The 22553-nt window shown below is 40.7% G+C and overlaps 1 protein-coding gene across 3 annotated transcripts in view; it reads left to right on the top strand.

Annotated features, from left to right (window-relative positions):
- gabbr2 (gamma-aminobutyric acid (GABA) B receptor, 2) overlaps positions 1-22553 on the top strand; it is a 909903-nt gene that overhangs the window by 650824 nt on the left and 236526 nt on the right. For all 3 annotated transcript variants that reach the window (XM_080208032.1, XM_080208024.1, XM_080208042.1), the window contains exons 6-7: positions 1484-1672; positions 2140-2376. In XM_080208032.1, the coding sequence (XP_080064158.1) occupies positions 1484-1672; positions 2140-2376 (426 nt within the window). The remainder of the gene's footprint in view (positions 1-1483; positions 1673-2139; positions 2377-22553) is intronic.

Raw genomic sequence — 22553 nt, 5'->3', positions numbered from 1 at the left:
TCAATGGAGTACAAATGATTTTGTTGAGTTATCATGGAGGGTATACAATGCCATGAGGTGTAGATGGGTGGATGGATAAGAACTTTTTGAATTTACCTTTCAAAAGGTTCCCAAATCCAGACTATGGTTCTTGACTCCTCTGTGGGACTATGAAACAAGAGTCGTGAAGAAGAAGGTGGCTCAACTTTTTAGAAGGCTTGGAGATGCTTGCGCTCACATTAGAACCGCCTGGTCAGGGAATGCAGGCTCAGCATTTGCACTGCCCTGGTGAAAATTGCCAGCATTGGGAGCAGGTACTGGAGTCAGGTATCACCCACCTTTTCTAAATGACTCCAGAATTTTTCGACTGTGTGAAAATCTGGCCCTTATGCTCCATGTTATGCCGATTCTCTCCATTTAAGAATGAATAACTTTTCAGTTGTAAGTTCATTAATAAATTATTCTTAATATGTTGAGAGGTAGTCTTGTCTAACTATTAGTTTAAGTAGACACAAAGAAAAATAATCAATAAATGATCCACATGATGCAAATAAACAACTGATGAGTCAGTATTTGACTATATTGATTTCAACGTGTGGGGTTTCATTGAGAACTTAATTGGAGATTTCCTTATGGGCTTTTATGGGTGGTTGGACTGAACATTGTTAATGGTAGTGAGTTCTAGGATCCCATCAATGATGAACTGTATACTGTTAGATGGAAATTGGATGAAGTTTGCAAATATTTACAAGAAGAAAACACACAACCTGAGTAGTGAACCAGAATGCATATAATTTTACTGGCACTAAATTTTTCTGATTGTATTAGGGAATTCACTATTGCCAATTTTCTGTTAGTTAAGCAGTTCATTCATCTACTGAAGAAATGTGTAATTAATGTCATTACAACGACACACTGGTCATGTCCTTCTGAAAGTATTCATTAGCCATGAGCCTGACAAATGACATAAGAAAAATTCATTCTGCAAACAAATTTTAGATATAAATAATTAATTCTTATAAAGAGAGAAATATAATGTATTGGAATATTATTTTTCTGTGAAATATCTATGTTGGGGAGGCCAATCATTTGTTTCCATGCCACCATTCTGGAAGAGCTAAACAATTGCTCCCATTCTTCTGCACTTTTCCTGTACTCTGTTAATTTTTTTTTAATATTTACCCACTCTCCTTTCAAAAGTGATTATGCTTTCTGTTTCCACTTCCAGCCCCTTTCCTCATCAGGATGTTTTGTCTTAACACTTAATGTAAATACAATCCTCCTCATTCTTTTATTGTAGTTATACGTGTTTATGTTTTTGAATTATTAACTCATTAACTAGTAAGTGGAAACAGCTTTTCCCTATTTATTTTGTTGAGACCACTCATCATCTTCAACTCCTGAATGAAATCTTTTATTAACCTTCTCTGTTCCCTTCAAAATATTTGCAATTCTATCTTCAGCCTTCAATACAATCGATGGGTATTGGTTTGTTTTTTTTTAGGCCTACAATGAGAATATGTATGGAATTAAATATCAGTGGATTATCCCAGGCTGGTACCAGCTAAACTGGTGGAAACCAGTGGCTTCCAGTTCTTGTAATGTGAAAAATCTACTCACTGCCATGGAAGGATATGTAGCTGTGGATTTTGAGCCCCTCAGTACAAAAGAAATCAGGACCATATCGGGGCTGGTGAGTATAGGGCTTTCTTTTAACAATTAAGTTCTTTGTAAAAATATGTGAAAGAATGATTAGAATTAAATTACAAGTACCAAGTATACAAATTCTTATCAATAAGAAGCTATAAGTGCATGAATTTCATTCACTAAATGGTGGTAATATTACTCTGGAGGAGGGAATGTGAAATAACTTGAAGACAAAATTAAAATGTGCTGGAGAGGCATGAAGAAACAAAAAAAGGCTAAAGGAAGAAGTCAAAGGCCTGGATTGTAAGGCAGCACTATGGTTACCCCACTGCCCCCACACTCCCCGACACCAGTGAACTATTTGAATTGTCATTTATTTTGGCAGAACTGTAATATCCCATCGGGTGGGAGCGGATTTAAAATCCTGGCCAATGTTTCTCATGTCTCTCTGCATTTTAAAAAAATGTTTAAGTACTAATATTGGTATTCCAATATTTTCATGATCTCTTGCAGACACCTCAACAATATGAGCAAGAGTATAATAAAATGAGAGGTAGTGCTGAGTATAGCAAATTTCATGGATTTGCGTATGATGGAATCTGGGTAATTGCCACAACATTACAACGAGCAATGGATAGTTTGAAGCGCCTCGGCAATCCACAGACTATTCGGGATTTCAATTATGTGAACAAGGACCTTGGGCAGATCTTTCTTGATTCCATGAATGAAACCAACTTCTTTGGTGTGACTGTGAGTATTGTCTTCTGACTGTTTTTCTCTGAGTACTATTCATGCTTATTTAGTCCCTTGTTACTCCCTCCAGAGATGAGGGGGTTAGCTTATGAGGAGAGATTGAATAGATTGGGCCTGTACTTGTTAGAGTTTAGAAGGCTGAGGGGAGATCTTATAGAGATATATAAGATAATGAAGGGGCTAGACAGGGTAGAAGCAGAGAGATTATTTCCACTTAGAAAGGAAACAAGAATTAGGGGGCACAGCCTCAAAGTAAGGGGGAGTCAATTTAGAGCAGAGTTGAGGAACTTCTTCTCCCAGAGGGTGGTGAATCTTTGGAATTCTCTGCCCATTGAAGCAGTGGAGACTACCTCATTAAATGTGTTTAAGTCACAGATAGATTTCTGACCAATAAGGGAATTAGGGGTTATGGGGAGCAGGTGGGTAAGTGGAACTGAATCACTATCAGATCAGCCATGATCTTATTGAATAGCGGGGCAGGCTCAAGGGGCTAGATGGCCTACTCCTGCTCCTATTTCTTATGTTCTTATGAATGCTGAAAGTTGTTGATTGGCTGATTGAAATATATCTTCATTATTCAACTAAAGTGAATGAACACATCAAAGAGTTGAGCGATCATATTATTTCAACTGCCATTAGTATGAGGAAGGCGTAAATAGAATTAGCACAATGTTGTTTTATTTTACTGCCATATCAAATAGAAACCATGACAGAAGATTGAGGGACAGTGTTTCTCCACAGTTACATGGCTACCTGAATGTCAGTCCGGTAAAGTTGTGGCTATGCAAAAAAAAATAAATTGAAGGGTCCATACACTTAAAATAATTAAAAGAAAATAGAAACATAATGCTAATAGACAATTGCAAAGGCAATTGATTACAGTTGGAGAGAAAATGTACCTGTGTGTGTAACCAGAAAAGAACCATGTTATGTGATAATGAGCTGTAAATTAAGCATCTCTTTGAAGCAACTCCATAATTTAACAGTGTTAAATTACATCATTTCCGGCCAAGAGTTGAGAAAGGTCGGTGTGGATTTGCACTACAGAAACAGTGATGGGAGATCTAGTGCTGATCAGAAACCTTTTTAACATTGGTACCTCCTTATATGTTTTTATTTTGTTTAGATCTAGATCTTAGATATCTTGTGTAACACTTTAAAGGTTGAATTGAAAGAAATGTTGCTGTCAAAATCATCTGTCTTGGATGCCTTTATTATAATATGCACTGCTGCATTCACTGAACATACTTTTGACAATGAATAACAAACTTTCAGTCATATGCTCATTTTTAATCATACTGAGACATTACTTCGTGTGGATACCAGTAACCTTTTTTTCTGATGTGCTGTTGGAATATTAGGTGTTCACTGACTTCTGGAAATATGGTAACATCTAACACTGCTATTTACATTCACCCAGGTTCATGATTGTCTAAATGGGAAGTGTTTTCAATTGAAATATACTATAAAGGGACATGTAGGGTTTCTCAACCACCAGTAACCGTCTTTGTCTATGTTTTAAAGTTGCCACTTATAGATTGGTTATCTGCATCCAGTTTGTATTAAATTCAGTAAAATCACATCCTGATCCCTTAACCAGAGCGCAGATTAGAGTCATAGAAGGTTGCAGCATGGAAACAAGCCCTTCAGCCCAACTTGTCCTTGCCACCCGTTTTTTTATAAACCCCTAGGCTGGTCCCAATTGTGCACATTTGACCCATATCTCTCCATACTCATCTTACCCATATAACTATCTAAACGCTTTTTAAAAGACAAAATTGCACCCGCCTCTACTGCTACCTCTGGCAGCTTGTTCCAGACACTCACCACCCTCTGTGTTAAAAATTGCCCCGCTGGACCTTTTGTAGCTCTCCCTTCTCATCCTAAACTTAGTTTTAGACTGCCCTACCTTTGGGAAATGATATTGACTATCGAGCTGATCTACGCTCCTCATTATTTTATAGAACTCTATAAGATCACCCCTCAGCCTTCTACGCTCCAGGTAAAAAAAAATCCCGGTCTATCCAGCATTTCCTTATGACTCAAACCATCAAGTCCCAGTAGCATCCTAGTAAATCTCATCTGCACTCTTTCTAGTTTAATAATATCCTTTCTATAATAGGGTGACCATATCAGAGAATCAAATACAGAAGGGAGCATACTTTTCTGGTACCAGAAATAATGCAAATTTGAGCTCTTCATCTCCAAACCTGATTGTTTAATTCACACTAATCAAGCTCAGCTTCACACTGAGAAACTTACATTTTATCACAATAGATCATTCTCTTTTTTTATGTTTTGTATTTTACGGCTGTCTCTTATCCCTTCCTATTGATGCTTTCCTTTCCAAGTTGCATCACCTTGCATTTATCTCTGTGAAACAAATCTGCCTCTTGCCAATTGCCTAGTCTGTCCAGATTCAGATTTCTTCAACTGCATTTGGTGAGCCCAATTTTAACTCACTCAAAACTCATTTATCTGCACAGAGTTGAACTATGGCCCAATATTTCAACAAAAGCTTGTTTGCAAATTCAAAGTACCTTTCCACTCAACTGTGAATCACTGGGGAGTTTTTAGCTAATTAGATAAACCAAAATATATTTTAATTCCAACAAAATTAACTAAAGCATGTCTGTTTGCATAAAAAAAGAGAAACTCCTGGAAATACAGTGCAGTCAAAACTGCAACTGAAAAGATGAGTTACTTTTTTTGCAGATGGGAAACTGAAAGATAAAAATTGAGCAAATGGAGGTATTTCTAGTATTTACAGATTTCAGTTGTATTACTGTTGGGATATAGCCTGACCATATTGATTAAATAGCTCTGTAAATGTAAATCCTAAGTAAAGTTTATATGCCATGGGAAACAGAGTAAAGCAGGTGTGCTATTTTTGATATAGAAAGTCTTCTTTTTAATTCATTTATATCCTTTAGATGACAGAATTGTCCTCTATTTTAATGGCACCAACTTCAGTTTCCACAAGGACTAATGAGGGATATGTGATTCAGTAGATTTTTTTAGAGTTTCTGAAGGATGTAATCTTTCTGCCTTGCGCCATGTGAAAATACCCATCTGACATTTTCCAATGCTGTGAACATTATTGCTGTAAAGACTTCTAAGCATTTCTAATTTTGAAGGACTATTCAGTGATTATCATGTTAGTCTAATGAACACCGGAAGTAAACCTTGTTATTCTCTCCTATTATTTGAATAAATCTGCATGCTGTAAATATGAAACAGCAGTTACACATCATGTTTCTACAAAAGCAAATCAGTCAGAATCTCATATGGAATGAGGTTACAGAATGATAAAAGAATTGAAAGTACCTGAGCTAGAGCCAGATCAGGTCACAGATCCCAACTATCTGAATGTCCAAATCTCCCAGTTTAATTATTGTGCACTTATCTGAAAATCTGATTTGCTTTTGTAGAAATATGCTGCTGTTTAATATCTACTATACTCATTATGCACCTATAAATTCCCCTCTAACTTGATTTTCAAGTTTGCTGATAACACCATCATAGTGGGGGTCGTACTTCAAACAATGATGAGATAGAGTACAGGAATGAGATAGAGAATCTGGTGAAATGGTACGACAACAATAATCTCTCCCTCATGTCAACAAAACGAAAGAGATTGTCATCGATTTCAGGAAGCGTAGTGGAGAACATGCCCTTGTCTATATCAACGGGGATAAAGCAGAAATGGTCGAAAGGTTCAAGTTTTTAGGTGTCCTGATCATGAACAAGCTGTCCTGGTCCCCCCGAGCCAACTCTATGGTTAAGAAAGCCTACCAACGCCTCCACTTTCTCAGAAGGCTGAGGAAATTTGGCATGTCAGCCACAGTTCTGACCAACTTTAACAGATGCACCATAGAAAGCATTTTTTCTAGCTGTATCACAGCTTGGTATGATTCCTGCTCTGCCTGAGACCACAAGAAACTACAAAAGGTTGTGAATGTGGCCCAATCCATTACACAAACCAGCCTCCCACCCATTAACTCTGTCTGCACTTCCCACTGCCTTGGCAGAGCAGCCAGCATAATTAAGGACCCCACGCAACCCATCCAACTTCTTCGGTCGGGGAATAAGGTACAAAAGTCAGGTCACGTACCAACCGATTCAAAAACAGTTTCTTCCCTGCTGCCATCAGACTTTTGAGTGGACCTACCTCGCATTAAGTTGATCTTTCTCTGCACCCTAGCTATGAATGTAACACTACATTCTGCACTCTCTTGTTTCCCTTTCTATGAATGGTATGCTTTGTATAGTGCGCAAGGAAAGGTACATTTCACATTATGCTAATACATATGAATAATAAATCAAATCAAATTTACAACACACAAACACTTTCAAGCAGGAAAGTTTAAGTGGTAGGATAGGGATCAAGGTTTGATAAAATTATGTTTCTCTCAGCAGATCAGTGTATTCTGTTAGTATGTTTCTTCATTTTAGATGTATTTTTAAACAAAACATATTCTGATATTGAGAACAGAACATTCTACCATAACAACAACTACGGTTTGCAGGTTTATTTTCTCTGATATTCTGATGGACCGTTCTTTAGATTGGTGAGTAAGTAGCTTATCCATGAGATCAATGCAACTAATGAAGGATTTTGTGCTGTAAACATTAATACTTGGTAAGGATGGTGTTGGGTATTTTTGATCACTGTGTTAATAAATACATTACTCATTGTCTATATGGTTGTAGCCCACAAAGAAAATCCCGAATTTTCCTTCAATGGCATCTCCCAAACTGGTGACCATTAAGAAGGACAAAAGTAGCAAACAAGTTCCAAGTTCTTTTCCACACTTCCTTGGACGTTCCTGCCATTCCTTTATTTTTGCTTGATTAAAAACCTGGAACTTGCCACATAAAAACACTATGAGCGTGCCTTCATCAAATATACTGCAACAATTAAAGAAGGTGGCTCGCCACCAAGTTCATGGTATCAATTATGGATAGGCAATGCATCCTGTTCTTGGCAGCGATACCCATATCCCATGAATGACATTAGAAAAATTAATCCAGTTCTATATTAATTAATGTTACTGAGCTGATGGCCTCAAGTTCCAGGGGTAAAATGGTGATTAAAATCAAGTAGGTTTCTGCTCTTCATTACTGTCTGACATGTGCAACTAGAAAGTGCATAGTTGCAGATATGAAAGTTGTCCTATGAAAGAAGGTTGGGTTGAGAAAATGCCACTCCTGGTTAAATAGCCTGCCTAAAATAACCATGGCCATTTAAATAATGTAACAGAGAGCACCAGGTAGCAATAGAACCATACCCCATGTGTCAGAAGTGGCATGAAGGAAAACTAGAGATGGTTTCAATTTTGCCTGGTCAAATCTACGATCAGTTTGTCATCTGGTAAATGATGATAGTCAAGCAGAATGAGTCCCAGTTCTTTCAGATTGCAACTGTCCAGCAATTGAAAAGTTGTATCTTTTAATTAGCTGTTCAGAGAGTTATGGTCAAACTATTTTTATTACATTAGCACAGCATTAAAAACAAATGGTAGTTTTACAAATTCCATCATTTATATTCCTTTGAGATTTGATGGAATTTTTTTTAGTATTATTTGTGATTCTTTTATACAAATATAAAGCAATAAGATTTGTCACTGGTATCCACAGTAGCTGGTATTGAGAGGCAGTGCTTGTGATGGCATGATTTACGTTGGATGTTTAAGAGCACAGGATTTGGGATAATTGTTTTGTCGCTGACTGATATTTTCCAGTTACAAATGTGTTTTTGTGGAATAGCTACTAAACAGCAAACTGATTCTGACTTAACACTATGGTGTAATAGCAGAGAGAGGGTTTCAGCACTGCATCAGGCAGTACCTTGTCTGATGTGCTATGTGAAATGAAGCATGGAGAGTTTTTGAGCACTGTGTGGTGCTGTCTGATAGAGTGAGGTATGGGAGAATGTTTAAGTGCTGTGAGCAAGAGATACTGCAGCAGTCTTTGCTTATGCCCATTTATGTTATCTTTCTCCAATGCCACTGTAGTAAAGGTATTGTTCTGGACATCACATCACGTGATATGTTATGTTTGGCTGAAGCACATTAACCAATTTATCTTTTAAATGCAGTGCCTTGCATGATGCACAAGGTACTGAAGCAATCTTGAGCTCATGTCATTTTTCAGTTTTTCTTTGTGCCCTCCAGATTAAAGAATTGCTGTGGATATTGTTATGTAGCATTTCAATACATTCTGTCAATCTACCCATTCTTCATCTTATAGCAGAACAGCTAACAAATGTCCTTCCTGCTTATTTTCCCTTTCCTGTAAGAAACTATTTACAATGGAAGTGAAAGAGGCTCTAGACTGCCCATCTCTCTAATTTCTGAGTGGCAGGTCTGAATACTTCAAAAATTTAAGGACTGAATACTGTTATGGCCCCCCACTAATGTTGAATGTGAGGTTGTTCCAAAACCCAGAAGGGAATCTTGGAAGTTCGGTATAGCTTCAGTTGGGTATAATGTGAGAAAAGCTATGCAAACCAGAGAGAAACAGCCCAGTCATTTTCTGATCAATTAATAAAGAACATTTGTTAACGTAAAAGAAAGCACACAACGAGAAGTACTGTAATACACTACGGCAGTACACTTAACTACACCACTGGGCATGCACAGTGGTAGCAGATGAACCAAAAATAATAATAAAAGCAAATTACTGCGGGTACTGGAATCTGAAACCAAAAGAGAAAATGCTGGAAAATCTCAGCAGGTCTGGCAGCGTCTGTAAGGAAAAGTTTTGACAAAAGATCATCTGGACTGGAAACGTCAGCTGTTTTCTCTCCTTACAGATGCTGCCAGAGCTGCTGAGATTTTTCAGCATTTTCTCTTTTGGTTGCAAAAAAGATGATAATTATGTGCACGAGGCAAAAAGCAATGGACACGTTTCACACCATCAATCGCATGGAAAACATAGATACCACCATAACATCCAAAGTGTTTACCAACATTCAATTTATCACAGAATCATATCATGGAATCCCACAGTGCAGAAGGAGGCCACTCGGCCCATCGAGTCTGCACTGACTACAATCCCACCCAGGCTCCATCCACACATTCACCCCAGCCAATCCCCCCAAGGGGCAATTTAGCATGGCCAATCTACCTAACTATGTCTACCCTAAGAATGTCCTAAGAATGTTGGAAATTATTCATTAGTGGCAAAGTTTGATATAGGTGCAAGTGTCAACTTGCTACATCTGTGAATTCTAAAATAAATATTTTAAATATTTTCCTTACAAAATGTCCACATTAGAAGAGTTAAATGTGAGATTTGCCGTGCAAAGATCTTCTGTGCAAAGATACTAAGCATGGCTACAAGTCAGTACACCTTGCAGAGAAGTCCAAGAGCTTATTACACTTTATCCCTATTTGGATGATACTATTTCCTATTACTTCTTTTTGAGCTATCTGTTAGCCTGGACTTCTTTCAAGTTCACCTGGACTACTTTACATGCACTGTTCCAGGATGCATCTGAGTCATAGACAAAGTAGCTGCTGGGGAAAGAATAAACAAAAATATAATCTATATTTATTGATGCAACTGGAATGTAATGAAGGATTGGGGTTCAATGATCTGAAATGCAATATTAACGTGGAGCAGATCAATTTCTTTGGTTCTTTTTATTTCAGTGCTGACATACGCCCCAGGGGATATTACAGGCCATGCCAACTCCTCAAAATTATGGTTTGAACAATCTAAGTCTCGTTAATTTCTTGTCTCCAAACATTTCCAATTTCACTCAAAAATCTTCATCATATAGGAACTGTTGAGAAATGATATGCCTTTTTGATAACTCTTTAAAGGATTGACATAATTGTTATTCAAAGCATGACATTTTTTGATCCAAGGGAGACAACTTGCAATTTTTTGATCCAAGGGAGACAACTGCAGTAGAGATAGATTCCTCAAAGAATTTCTTTTTTTTTCATTTGTGGCACATGGACATTATGGGCTGGTCAGCATTTATTGCCCTTCCCTAGTTGCCCTTGAGAAGGTGCTGGTGTGCTGCCTTCTTGAATCGCTGCAATCTACATGCTGTTGGTTGACCCACAGTGCCATTAGGGAGGGAATTCCAAGATTTTGACCCAGCGACTGTGAAGGAACAGTGAGTGACTTGGAGTGCTGGTGGTGTTCCCATGTATCTGCTGCCCTTGCCCGTCTAGATGGAAGTGGTGGGGGGATTTGGAAAATGCTATCTAAGGATCTTTGGTGAATTGCTGCAGTGCATCTTGTAGGTAGAACACACCGCTGCTACTGAGCGTGGTGGTAGAGGGATTGGATGTTTGAAGATGTGATGCCAATCAAGCGGGCTGCTTTGTCCTGGATGGTGTCAAGCTCCTTGAGACAAGTTTAGCCTTATTGGGATGAGCTAAACGTTTCCCAAGGAATCATTTTTAAAGGCAGGCATATCATCGTAACCTGAATCTTTGTGGCCTGATATTCTTCATTAGCTTCACCACTCTCACATGAGCACAAGTCAGATGAAAAGACTTGCAAGAGAGACAGTCCATTGGCCAGGTAGGAACAATGACAAGGTCACTGTCAAGAAGTGCAAGGAATATAAATAGCATATGCCAAGTTATCACAAAACACTCCTAATTCCACATGAAGTTCCGACCCATCTTTAGTCCAAAATTGCATCTAAAATTTTTTATAATGGTGGCACTGACTTCAGTGTCATCACTGACTACCTTACCAAGTACCCCATTATTCAACAATTGCACAATTTATCAAGCATAACTGTTTTGCACACTCAAGTACTATTTTAATTTGGTGTGCCTAGAAAGGTCATTACAGATAACAATCCTCAATTTGTTGGTAAGACATTTCAGGATATGTGTAAGAAGTGGAATATCAATCACACTACTTCTGGTCAATTATCCTAGAGCTGATGGCCTCGTGGAATGAATGATTTAGATGGTGAAATCCTTAATTTTCCAAATGTAGACAGGCCAATGTATGATCTACACTTCTGTGATGTTACATCTGAGAGCACTACCTTTAAGTGCAACTATGCCATCATTGGCAGTGTTCATGTTTGGCAGATCAGTGTATACCAATTTGCCTACTCTTGTCCATTCTCTGAAACTAGAGTGCATTTTTAAAGCTACAAGTAATTACCAACCTGCATGATAAAAATGCAGGTTAAGAATTGCCAAGTTTACAATTGGGATGAGTTCATATCCAGGATCTCACAGAAAGTACATGACAACCAGCTATGGTGACAAGGATTTGTTCAGAACCAAGGTCCTTACACACAAAGACGTAATGGCGACGCATAACTAAATACAAATTAGATCCATTTTAGCACCTTGACCCTGAACAGTCCTATTGCATCTATTGCATGATACCAAATGCAACCGGGAACAATATTCAACAATGACAATCATTGTGAGTTATTGAGGAAGCCTCCGAACAATGCTACCATTACATTGTCTATCATATGAGGAGAGATTAAGTCGGTTAGGATTATATTCACTGCAGGTTAGAAGAGTGAGAGGAGATCTTATAGAAACTTCTAAAACTTTAACAAGGTTAGACATGGTAGGTTCGGAAAGAATGTTCCCAATGGTGGGGAAGTTGAGAACTAGGGGTCATAGTTTGAGAATAAGAGGTAAACCTTTTAGAACTGAGGTGAGGAGAAATTTCTTCACCTAGAGGGTTGTGAATGTGTGGAATTCACTATCATAGAATGTAGTTGAGGCCAAAATGTTGTCTAATTTCAAGAATAAATTAGATATACTTCTTGGGACTAAAGGGACCAAGGGATATGGGGTGAAGGGGGGATTAGGATATTGAATTCGATGATCCATGGTCAAAATGAATGCAGAGGAGGCTCAGAGGGCCAAATGGCCTACTCCTGATTCTAGTTTCTATGTAAGTTCTAGGCATACCAGCAGATTATTTTGCCACATTGGAGACTTTAATTCATCAATCCTTTGTACTTATGTAATGGCAACTAAACAGAAACATAAATTGTAAGAAGTCAAACTGCTTTGGAAGGGGAGGAAGTATCTGTGAAAAGGGTTATTGTAATATGCCTTTAAAGGATATCAGCATGACATCTCTGGAAGGGAAATGTGTCATGCAATTCTACCTTAGTTTCACTTTTGTTTTGAGCAGAACGCCCATGCAGCTCTGATGTCCTCAAGCTTTGTACCCATGTGTAACTGTTATCATGTGCTTAGTCTTAATAAATGAACCCACAACATATTTACTCAATCCCTTATGAGCAATCGGTGTCTTATATTATATCCAGTAAAAAAGAAGTCCCAAGGTATTATATCTTTAAAGTAACACAACGATGTGGGCATTGAAATAGTTACTCATTACAAGTATAAGGGGTGTCAATTAAGTTAGAGAGAACAGTGTGGAGATGCATTAGCCAAAAGACATACACGATTATACTGACTCAGAAATTAAAATGTATTTGAGATAGTTGTTTAGTCGTGCAGAACTTGAGTATTGTTGAGAAAAGAGACATGTCGAAATTTTTGGTCTTGCTCTTATCAGGCCACTTTGCAAGAATATACCATATTAAGCACGAATTTTTCCACTTCAACTGGTATACTTCGCTAGAATTCTACTGCCCTGCCCACTATGGGATCGGAATGGGCAAGAGATGGACAACAGAAATATCCATTGCTTTCAGGCAGGAATTTCCAGTCACACTCAAGTGAGGCCTTAAAATCCCGCATCTTGTCTTTTTTTTAGCAAGATCCTACAGTCATGAGTTTCTTCTATATGGCGGAATCCTTTTTGGATGCGTCATTTGGCAATGTTGTCATAGGAATGCAGTCTCTTTAAAAGTAAAGAGCCTATTGAACCAGGCAGGAAGAGCATTTGAAGAGCAGACCTATCTTGAAAAAATTTGTTCTTGGAGAATTTTAATGGAAGTACAGAGTATCATTAACAATAAGAATGACACCTTGTCTTAGTTGCATTCTGGTCAAGTACTGCAATTACCAGCACCTTCTCAAGACTAACTAGGGATGGGCAATAAATGCTGGCCAGCCAGTGACACCCATGCCCCACGAATGAGTAAAAAAAGCCACACAAATTTATTCCTGAACTTGCTTGTGCCTCACTCTAGAAGAACTATTAACAGGTGTTTGATACATGGATGAAGATATGCACTCAGGGTATGAGTCAGTGATTGTTTTCGTGTGTTGGAATAGTTTTTAACTTCATATTTTAGTAAAGAATAGATCTCTGTGATTGAATAATTTTCTCTTTATTGTTATCATTTATTTGTATGTATTTTTTAAATGCACAAGCAATCCTTAAAAGGGATTTTCACATGGGAAATAAGGTATAGTGAGATTGAAATTCAATCCTCAAATCATATTTCATTTCTAATTTTCTCAGTCCTGATGAAAGGTCACAGATCTGAAACATTGGGCAGAATTCAATGTTGGCGGTGGGAGTGGCAAGCTTATTTTAATGGATTTGCATATCATTATCATTCATTAACTGGAACCTTTAGTGATTCAGTGTTACTCTTGGAATTAAGGATGAGATGGGCTTTCCGTGTCCTGGTTAATTAAAGCTGGTGGTGGGCAGGTCTGTGTCTTAATTAGGAGAAGGTGAGCCACCTTGGGCTACAACTCATAACTTTTCTCCAAAGAGATGGGAGGAAGTTGTGAATCATCGCAGGGAGGTCAAATGCCATTATGGAGGGGGATCAAGGGTAACGCCAGGGAGATTGAGAGGACAAAGGCTGTGATATCTTTGCAACTGTGACAGATGATTTGACCACAGATGGAGGTGGTTTCTTGAAGGCCAGTGTCTCCAGTTGAGGGCACAGCCTTGCCAGGGTCCTGACATCTGTAGAGCTTTTGGATCTAACATGGGTCCCATCCAATCAGTGTTCCAGGAGTCCTGACAAGTGGAGAAAAGGCATAAATGTGGTTGGAACTGGATCCAGATGCACAAATGGTAGAAGACCATCAATATGCTCAACCTGCAGCTGATCCAAACATTGGCCAGCAGGAAACCAACCTGTGGCCAGTCTAACAAAAATCATTGCTCCACCTCAGGTTCCACTGCTCTCTTGTCAACTACCTGCAACTGACTGAGTCATAATGCTAGTGATGATTGAGGATGTCCCAGAAGGCTAGCACAGACTTGTGCGCTCTGCAGGATTATCTGCAGCCCCCAGACTCAATGGGAACCCAATGCCAGTGGCTTTGAAAATTACAGCAGCATGAAACTTCTATATTCTGAGCCTTCCTCCAGGGCTCCATGTGGGAGGTAACTGGCATCTCCCAGGCAAGGCTGTGTCAAAGAAGTGACAAATACCATTTTTAAAAGGCCAAGAGAGTTTATGTAACGAAGACCCGGAGAGTCAGGTTAAAAGTTATCTGAATTATGGAGCACTTCAGTTTTCTACAGTGTAGACAGATTTAGATTGCTGTTAGGAAACCCAAAATTGTTTGCATGAGTTCAAACTTTGGGAGTTTGGGAATTACAGTTCCCAGTAGGCTTTGGGACTTCTGCATGTGTAGGTTGGGAATGGGGCGCACATGCACAGTTGATGTCTTTAGTGATAGGACCAGCCCTGCATATGTGCACAGAAGGAAAAGAAGAAGTGAAATGCCTGAAGTAGAGGTCAGGTGAGCACCATTCAAGAGATGCCTCCGCGAGCAGTCCACGGGGTGGGGAACAGGGAAAAAGCGTCAATTAGGGAGTGAGACAAAAATGAGGTCCCAGAAGACCAGGAAAGGGACAAAGGCAGAAATCAGAAACACGTCTAGGCTCCAAAGTTAAATGCTGGAAGGAACAGACTTGAAGCGAAGTTGGCTTGAGAGAAGTCCTGAAATCTGAGAGGGCAGTTGATGACTCTGCCCTGTGGGCCATAAGGGCAAAACTACTCTTTGGAGCAGTGGCACAGCCAAAGACGTGGAAGTGTGCTTGGAAGATGAAGTATGAGTGTACATGGAGGGCCACAGGAAAGAAATCTCTAAAGATGAGATTGAAACCCTGAATCCATGTTGAAACCATCTAAGTAGGAGTAACATTTGGAGGGAATTCCAAGATGCAAAATGTGGAGATTGGAAACCTTCCTTAAAAACAACGCAGACTTCCAGTGAAACTGATTGGTTCACGATGTGACAAGTGACTGAGTGGGTTGTTGATAAATGCATTGAATCTGCTTTGGTTGCATCTGTCATTTACATTGGAATATGGTGCATCTGACTACACTTTGTCATTTGTCAATGATAGAGTTTGTAGCTCAATATAGATACTTTTCTGCCAACATAGATGAAAAGCTACACTAAAATGCTTACATAAGAACATAAGAAATAGGAGCAGGAGTAGGCCATCTAGCCCCTCGAGCCTGCCCCGCCATTCAATAAGATCATGGCTGATCTGTCGTGTCTCAGTTCCACATTCCCGCCCTCTCCCCATAATACTTAATCCCCTTGCCTATCAAAAACCTATCAACCCGCGTCTTAAATATATTTAGCGAGGCAGCCTCCACCACTTCAACGGGCAGAGAATTCCAGACATTCACCACGCTTTGAGTGAAGAAGTTTCTCCTCAACTCCGTTCTAAACCGTCCCCCCCCCCCTTTATCTTGAGGCTGTGCCCTCTAGTCCTACTGGCCTTTCTGAGCGGGAAGAGCCTCTCCACTTCTATCCTATCCATCCCATTCGTCATCTTATATGTCTCAATGAGATTGCCCCTCATTCTTCTAAACTCTAACGAGTACAAGCCTAGTTTATTCAGCCTCTCCTCATAGTTCAACCCCCTCAACTCCGGTGTCAGCCTAGTAATCCTCCTCTGCACTCCCTCCAAGGCCAAAATATCCTTGCGTAAGTGCGGCGACCAAAACCGCACACAGTACTCCAGCTGCGGCCTCACCAGTGCCCTGTACAGCTGCAGCAAGACCTCCCTACTTTTATATTCAATCCCCCTCGCTATGAAGGCCAGCATCCCATTTGCCTTCCTGACCACCTGCTGCACCTGCAGGCTGGGTTTTTGCGACTCATGCACAAGGACCCCGAGGTCCCTCTGCACCGTCGCATGCTGCAGTTTTTCGCCATGTAAGTAATAATCCTTCCTACCATTATTCCTACCAAAGTGGACAACTTCACATTTGCCAACATTAAATTCCATTTGCCAGTTCCTGGCCCATTCGCCCAGCCTATCTAGATCCTTCTGCAGACTCTCCACACCTTCCGCACAATTTGCAATCTGAACTGAGCATTCCTCAAAATGATCTGGCATTTTGCCATCCATTTTGGGATACACATGGCATACTTCACTCTCTGGAAGAGACACCCCCATGAATTAAATCAATGACATCCTCTTCTTTGATCACCTGCATAGCTTTGCAAAGTGATTCTACTTTAAGCAGGAGTTACACTTTTTCCCCTCCCACGTGCTGGACATACTATTCTCACCTCCAAAATCTGGGCACATTTTTGATGTATCTGACTAATTCTGAATTCACTAATTCTGAATACTTGTCACAAATATTAGAGTATAAGATAGATATGGTGAATTGTTTTATCTTTCCAAATTTCTTTGTGTCTGTAAAGATATAGCTGGAGTGAAAGAATTGTGAGCATTCAAACCATTTTCTTGTGTTTATATTGCGAATCTTCCAATGTTTTTGTCTGGTTTAATATAACTGATTTTTCTTGCTTAATTTATGTATTATTCTTTGTGTTAAAAATTCATCAGCAGACTCCTGTGAATTTGTTCAGTAACAACTCCAGTTTCTTAAAAACAAAAGTTAGGATCTATTATGGGAACATAGGAACAGGAATAGGCCATTTAGCACTTTGAGCCTGCTTCACCATTCAACACAATCAGACTAATCATCCACTTTAATTCCTTTTACCTATGCTATCCCTAGGTCCCCACCATCCAGCCAGGTTTCACCCTGGGACCTGACTTGTCCGATAGTAACATCAGCTGCGATCGTAACAATTGCACCCAAGTATCTATCAAATCTCACTGAAAACAGCCTGTAAGCTTTATCAACAGAAAAGAGTTTCACTCCATTAACTTGCAATTGATGTCCAAACACAGGAGATCTATCTGTTGTATTCAATTGTTCGGCGTTTGATTATGTGTTCTGCAGTTACTGAGAAACAGAAACTAAGCTGAAAGCAAACAGCGGCAAGCTGTAAGCATGAGAGATCAAACATTAAAAAAAGACCCATAAATCAAATTCCTACGCGCACACAAAAGCTGCTGTGTCATCCCTGTGTATCTCTGAAGCATAAAACCCAACAGTCGGGGCTCCTGAAATACTGAATGGATGAGACCCATGTTGGTTCAAAAGCTCTAAAAATGAAGACTAGTTTAAATTTAGTGGTTCAAGTACCTTTTCTTTTTTTTGTCCAGTGATCCATTAATGCCACAGGATTGATGGATTTCCAGGTTCAAGCACTACTTGCTCACTAGAGAGGTGGACCAATGAGAAAGCAACACTTATACAAGTTTTGAAGCAGAAGATCAATGAATATTCAGGCAGTTAACAGAAGACACATTTGATACAGCATTAAGAGCTCTCAAAATACTTTGGGCCAGAGAAATGTGTAATGATAGCATATACATTTCGCCAGTGGATCCATCATAGTCAGATACACCAAAAATGTGCCCAGATTTTGGAGGTGACAATAGAATGTCCAGCTCATAGGGGGGCGGAGTGTAACTCTTGCTTAGAGTAGAATCACTTTGCAAAGGTATGCAGGTCATCAAAGAAGAGGATGTCATTGGTTTAATTCATGGGGGTGTCTCTTCCAGAGAGTGAAGTATGCCATGTGTATCCCATAATGGATGCAAAATGCCAGGTCGTTTTGAGGAATGCTCAGTTCAGATTGTAAGCATTTTGTAGCTTTTCATCAATGTTGGCACAAAGCCAACATTGTGTTAGCGATGGAAAGATGGTAGGAGTAGAGGACCTGAATGAAATTATTGTTACTAGAGAGGCGGTGCTCGACAGACTGGAGGGACTGATTGTGGACAAGTCCCCAGGACCGGATGGAATGCATCCAAGGGTTCTGAAGGAAATGGCGGAGGTGATAGTGGATGCCTTGGTGATTATTTTCCAAACGTCGCTGGATTCCGGGGAAGTGCCGGAAGATTGGAAAACGGCTAATGTTACGCCGTTGTTTAAGAAGGGTGGCAGGCGAAAGGCGGGGAATTATAGGCTGGTTAGTTTAATGTCTGTTGTAGGAAAAATGTTAGAATCCGTGATCAAGGAGAAAATAGCGAGGCATCTTGAGGAGAATTGTTTGGTAGAACAGACGCAGCACGGTTTCGTTAAGGGGAAGTCGTGTCTGACGAATTTATTGGAGTTCTATGAGGATGTGTCTAGGGCGGTGGATAGAAGAGAGCCGGTGGATGTGGTCTTTCTTGATTTTCAGAAGGCGTTTGACAAGGTGCCCCACAAGAGCTTATTGCAGGAGGCCAGGAGGCATGGAGTTGGGGGTAGGGTGTTAGCGTGGATAGAGGATTGGCTGTCAAATAGGAGGCAGAGAGTGGGGGTCAGTGGGTGCTATTCGGATTGGCGGTTGGTGATTAGTGGAGTGCCCCAGGGGTCGGTGCTGGGGCCTCAGCTATTCACTATTTATATAGATGATCTGGAGGAGGGAACCAAGTGTATGGTGTTGAAATTTGCTGATGACACCAAGATTGGTGGAACGGCAAATTGTGCGGAGGGTGTGGAGAGTCTGCAGAAGGATCTAGATAGGCTGGGCGAATGGGCCAGGAACTGGCAAATGGAATTTAATGTTGGCAAATGTGAGGTGGTCCACTTTGGTAGGAATAATGGTAGGAAGGACTATTACTTACGTGGCGAAAAACTGCAGCATGCGATGGTGCAGAGGGACCTCGGGGTCCTTGTGCATGAGTCGCAAAAACCCAGCCTGCAGGTGCAGCAGGTGGTCAGGAAGGCAAATGGGATGCTGGCTTTCATAGCGAGGGGGATTGAATATTAAAGTAGGAGGTCTTGCTGCAGCTGTACAGGGCACTGGTGAGGCCGCATCTGGAGTACTGTGTGCAGTTTTGGGCGCCGCACCTGCGCAAGGATATTTTGGCCTTGGAGGGAGTGCGGAGGAGGTTTACTAGGCTGATTCCGGAGTTGAGGGGGTTGAACTATGAGGAGAGGCTGAATAAACTAGGCTTGTACTCGTTAGAGCTTAGAAGAATGAGGGGAGATCTCATTGAGACGTATAAGATGTTGAATGGGATGGATAGGATAGAGGTGGAGAGGCTCTTCCCGCTCAGAAAGGACAGTAGGACTAGAGGGCACAGCCTCAAGATAAATGGGGGGCGGTTTAGAACGGAGTTGAGGAGGAACTTCTTCACTCAAAGGGTGGTGAATGTCTAGAATTCTCTGCCCGTTGAAGTGGTGGAGGCTGCCTCGCTCAATATATTTAAGACGCGGGTTGATAGGTTTTTGATAAGTGAGGGGATTAAGGGTTATGGGGAGAGGGCGGGAATGTGGAACTGAGCCACGACAGATCAGCCATGATCTTATTGAATGGCGGGGCAGGCTCAAGGGGCTAGATGGCCTACTCCTGCTCCTATTTCTTATGTTCTTATGTTCTTAAAGGTACCTATATTGAGCTACAAACTCTATCATTGATATTTTTTCCGCTGACTCTCGTTCCTGTGACAGAAGGTCTCCAAGCTTATGTTAACTTTATTATTCTGGTTTTGGGAGTGTTTACAGTTGCAGCACACTACAGAAACATCACCCTAGGCAGATTGACATTTTACATAGCCAAAGGCAGAAAGCACATGGGGGTAAACCTTTTTGATAGACTTGTGTTCAATAGGAACAGATATTAACATGATTGATGACACTGATTATGTACATTATCTTTCTTTACTTGTTGGATTTGGGGAGAGTAAAGAGTACTGTCTTGCTTTCACGCATCAATTTCTTCAGTTTTGCAAAGTTTGAAATGATTGCCACTTGTGATCTGTGCTGAAGTGTTATAGGAGCTGAAACGACTTGAAGCAGATGATATCATTGAATTGACGCAATGGTATACATATCGAAACTAGTAATTGCAGGACTCAAAAATGGCAAGGTTAGAATATGCACTGTTAAAGGGTCATCATTCCAGGTAAGCATCTAGTTCCTACAATCCAAGCACTATGGGCATCATTTTATGACTGTCTCGTTTTCATGAAACTCAATATGTGACATACTTTCTACAGATACCACCGTGGAGCAAAGCTGATATCTTATAGCCTTTTGTACTCATGAATGCATCTTTCAATACTTAGTGCATTTCAGAAGATATTTGCTTCAGCCTTGCCAGATGTTGAGGGGATGTTCAGCCTACTTAACAGTCGTTGTCACTGGAAAGGACAAAGCAAAACATGATAATCAATTATCAGAAGTGCTCTCTCAACTTGCACAATGCAATTTGACACTTGACACATTCACGACACCTGAAATAGACTTTTGAAGGTACAGAATGACAACACTGGAGTAAAATCTACACGACAACATCAAAGCGATTCTTATGCTTTTGACCCCGTCTAACATAAAAGTGTTGTCATTATGCCCAGTGAAACCAATTTTTATCACAAGTTTGTTTCTAAGCACACAGAGATTATGGAGCACCTTCAGAAGCTAAAGTGCAAAGGTGCTCAATCATTTGATTTATTATTGTGACGTATTGAGATACAGTGAAAAGTATTGTTTCTTGCGCACTATACAGACAGAGCATACTTTTCATAAAGTACATAGGGGAGAAGAAAAGGAGAGAGTGCCGAATGTAGTATTACAGTCATAGCTAGGGTTAAGGAAAGATCAACTTAATGTGGGGTAGGTCCATTCAAAAATTTTAATGGCAGCAGGGAAGAAGCTATTCTTGAGTCGGTTGGTACGTGACCTCAGACTTTTGTATCTTTTTCCCAATAGAAGAAGGTGCAAGAGAGTATGCCTGAGATGTGTGGGGTTCTGGATTATGCTGGTTGCTTTTCCGAGGCAGCAGGAAGTTGTGGACAGAATCAGTGGATGGGAGATTGGTTTGCATGATGGGCTGGATTACATTCAAAACCCTTTGTAGTTTCTTGCAATCTTGGTCAAAGACCCATACCAAATTGTGATACATGCAGAAAGAATGCTTTATATCATCTGTAAAAATTAGTGAGAGTTTTAGCAGACATGTCGAATTTCCTTAGCCTCCTGAGAAAGTAGAAACATTGGTGGGCTTTCTTAACTGTATCATCGGTGTGGAGCGACCAGGACAGATTGTTGGTGATATGGACATGTAGAAACTTGAAACTCTTCATCATTTCCACTTCATTCTCGTTGAGGTAGACAGGAACAAAGGGAATGGATATGGACAGGGTGATTGTCCCAGCCTGCTGTGCTGCTCAAGTAGTGCACTGGGCTTGGAACCATCATTCCAGCCATTTCACGGGTTTCCCGCTGGACATTACGGCTTCTGCATCTCTTCCAGCCTAAGATTTTTGATGTAATCAGTTCCGTGCCAGAAATCAATGCAGAGCTGACTATCATATGGAAATGTGATGGTAATTGACATTTTCATAAGATCAGTTAGCCTGGGAATGAATTCTCCATACCCACTAGAGACTCTCCTCACCTCCCACCTTCTGCCAGGAGTGGTTCCCTGCAGTGGGGTTTACTACTTGCTCCCCACTAACAGGGAATAGTGACCTGATCCCACTGAAGTGAAGAGAGGCCATTGAGGCGCCCCTGGGAGGACAGGAGTAACAGGAGGCCCTTGGGCAGTGCCAGCCTGGTAGTACCAACCTGGCACTGGCACTGTGCAAAGACAAACTGGCAATACCCAAGGGAGCGGGTCCAGAGAGGGGAACAGGACCTATTGGGGGTGATTGGTAGATCAGTTGGACCCACTGCCACTGTGTTAAAGGATTGGTGGGGGAGTGAGGGAATGAGGGTATTTGGGGTTGGCCACATGGGAGGTGGGGGGCTAGTTGGTAGAAACTGGAGAAGGTCAGGGTTGGTTGTGGGTCTGGACTGTCGGGTGGGATTTATTGGGGCTGGCCAAGCCAGTGGGGGGTGCATGGGGGCTGGTCACTGGGCTTGGGGGGCGTGGGGAGCCAGGAGATGGCCAGGGGGTGGGTGTGGAGGAACATAAGAGGCCAATGATCAGGGGGTGGAGGGGCCAGAAGGC

Source organism: Carcharhinus amblyrhynchos, chromosome 2 (genome assembly GCF_965287045.1).
Source record: "Carcharhinus amblyrhynchos chromosome 2, sCarAmb.v2.hapA, whole genome shotgun sequence".
NCBI lineage: Eukaryota > Metazoa > Chordata > Chondrichthyes > Carcharhiniformes > Carcharhinidae > Carcharhinus > Carcharhinus amblyrhynchos.
Note: the sequence above shows the minus strand (reverse complement) of the source record. Positions and strands in the feature narration are given on the sequence as shown.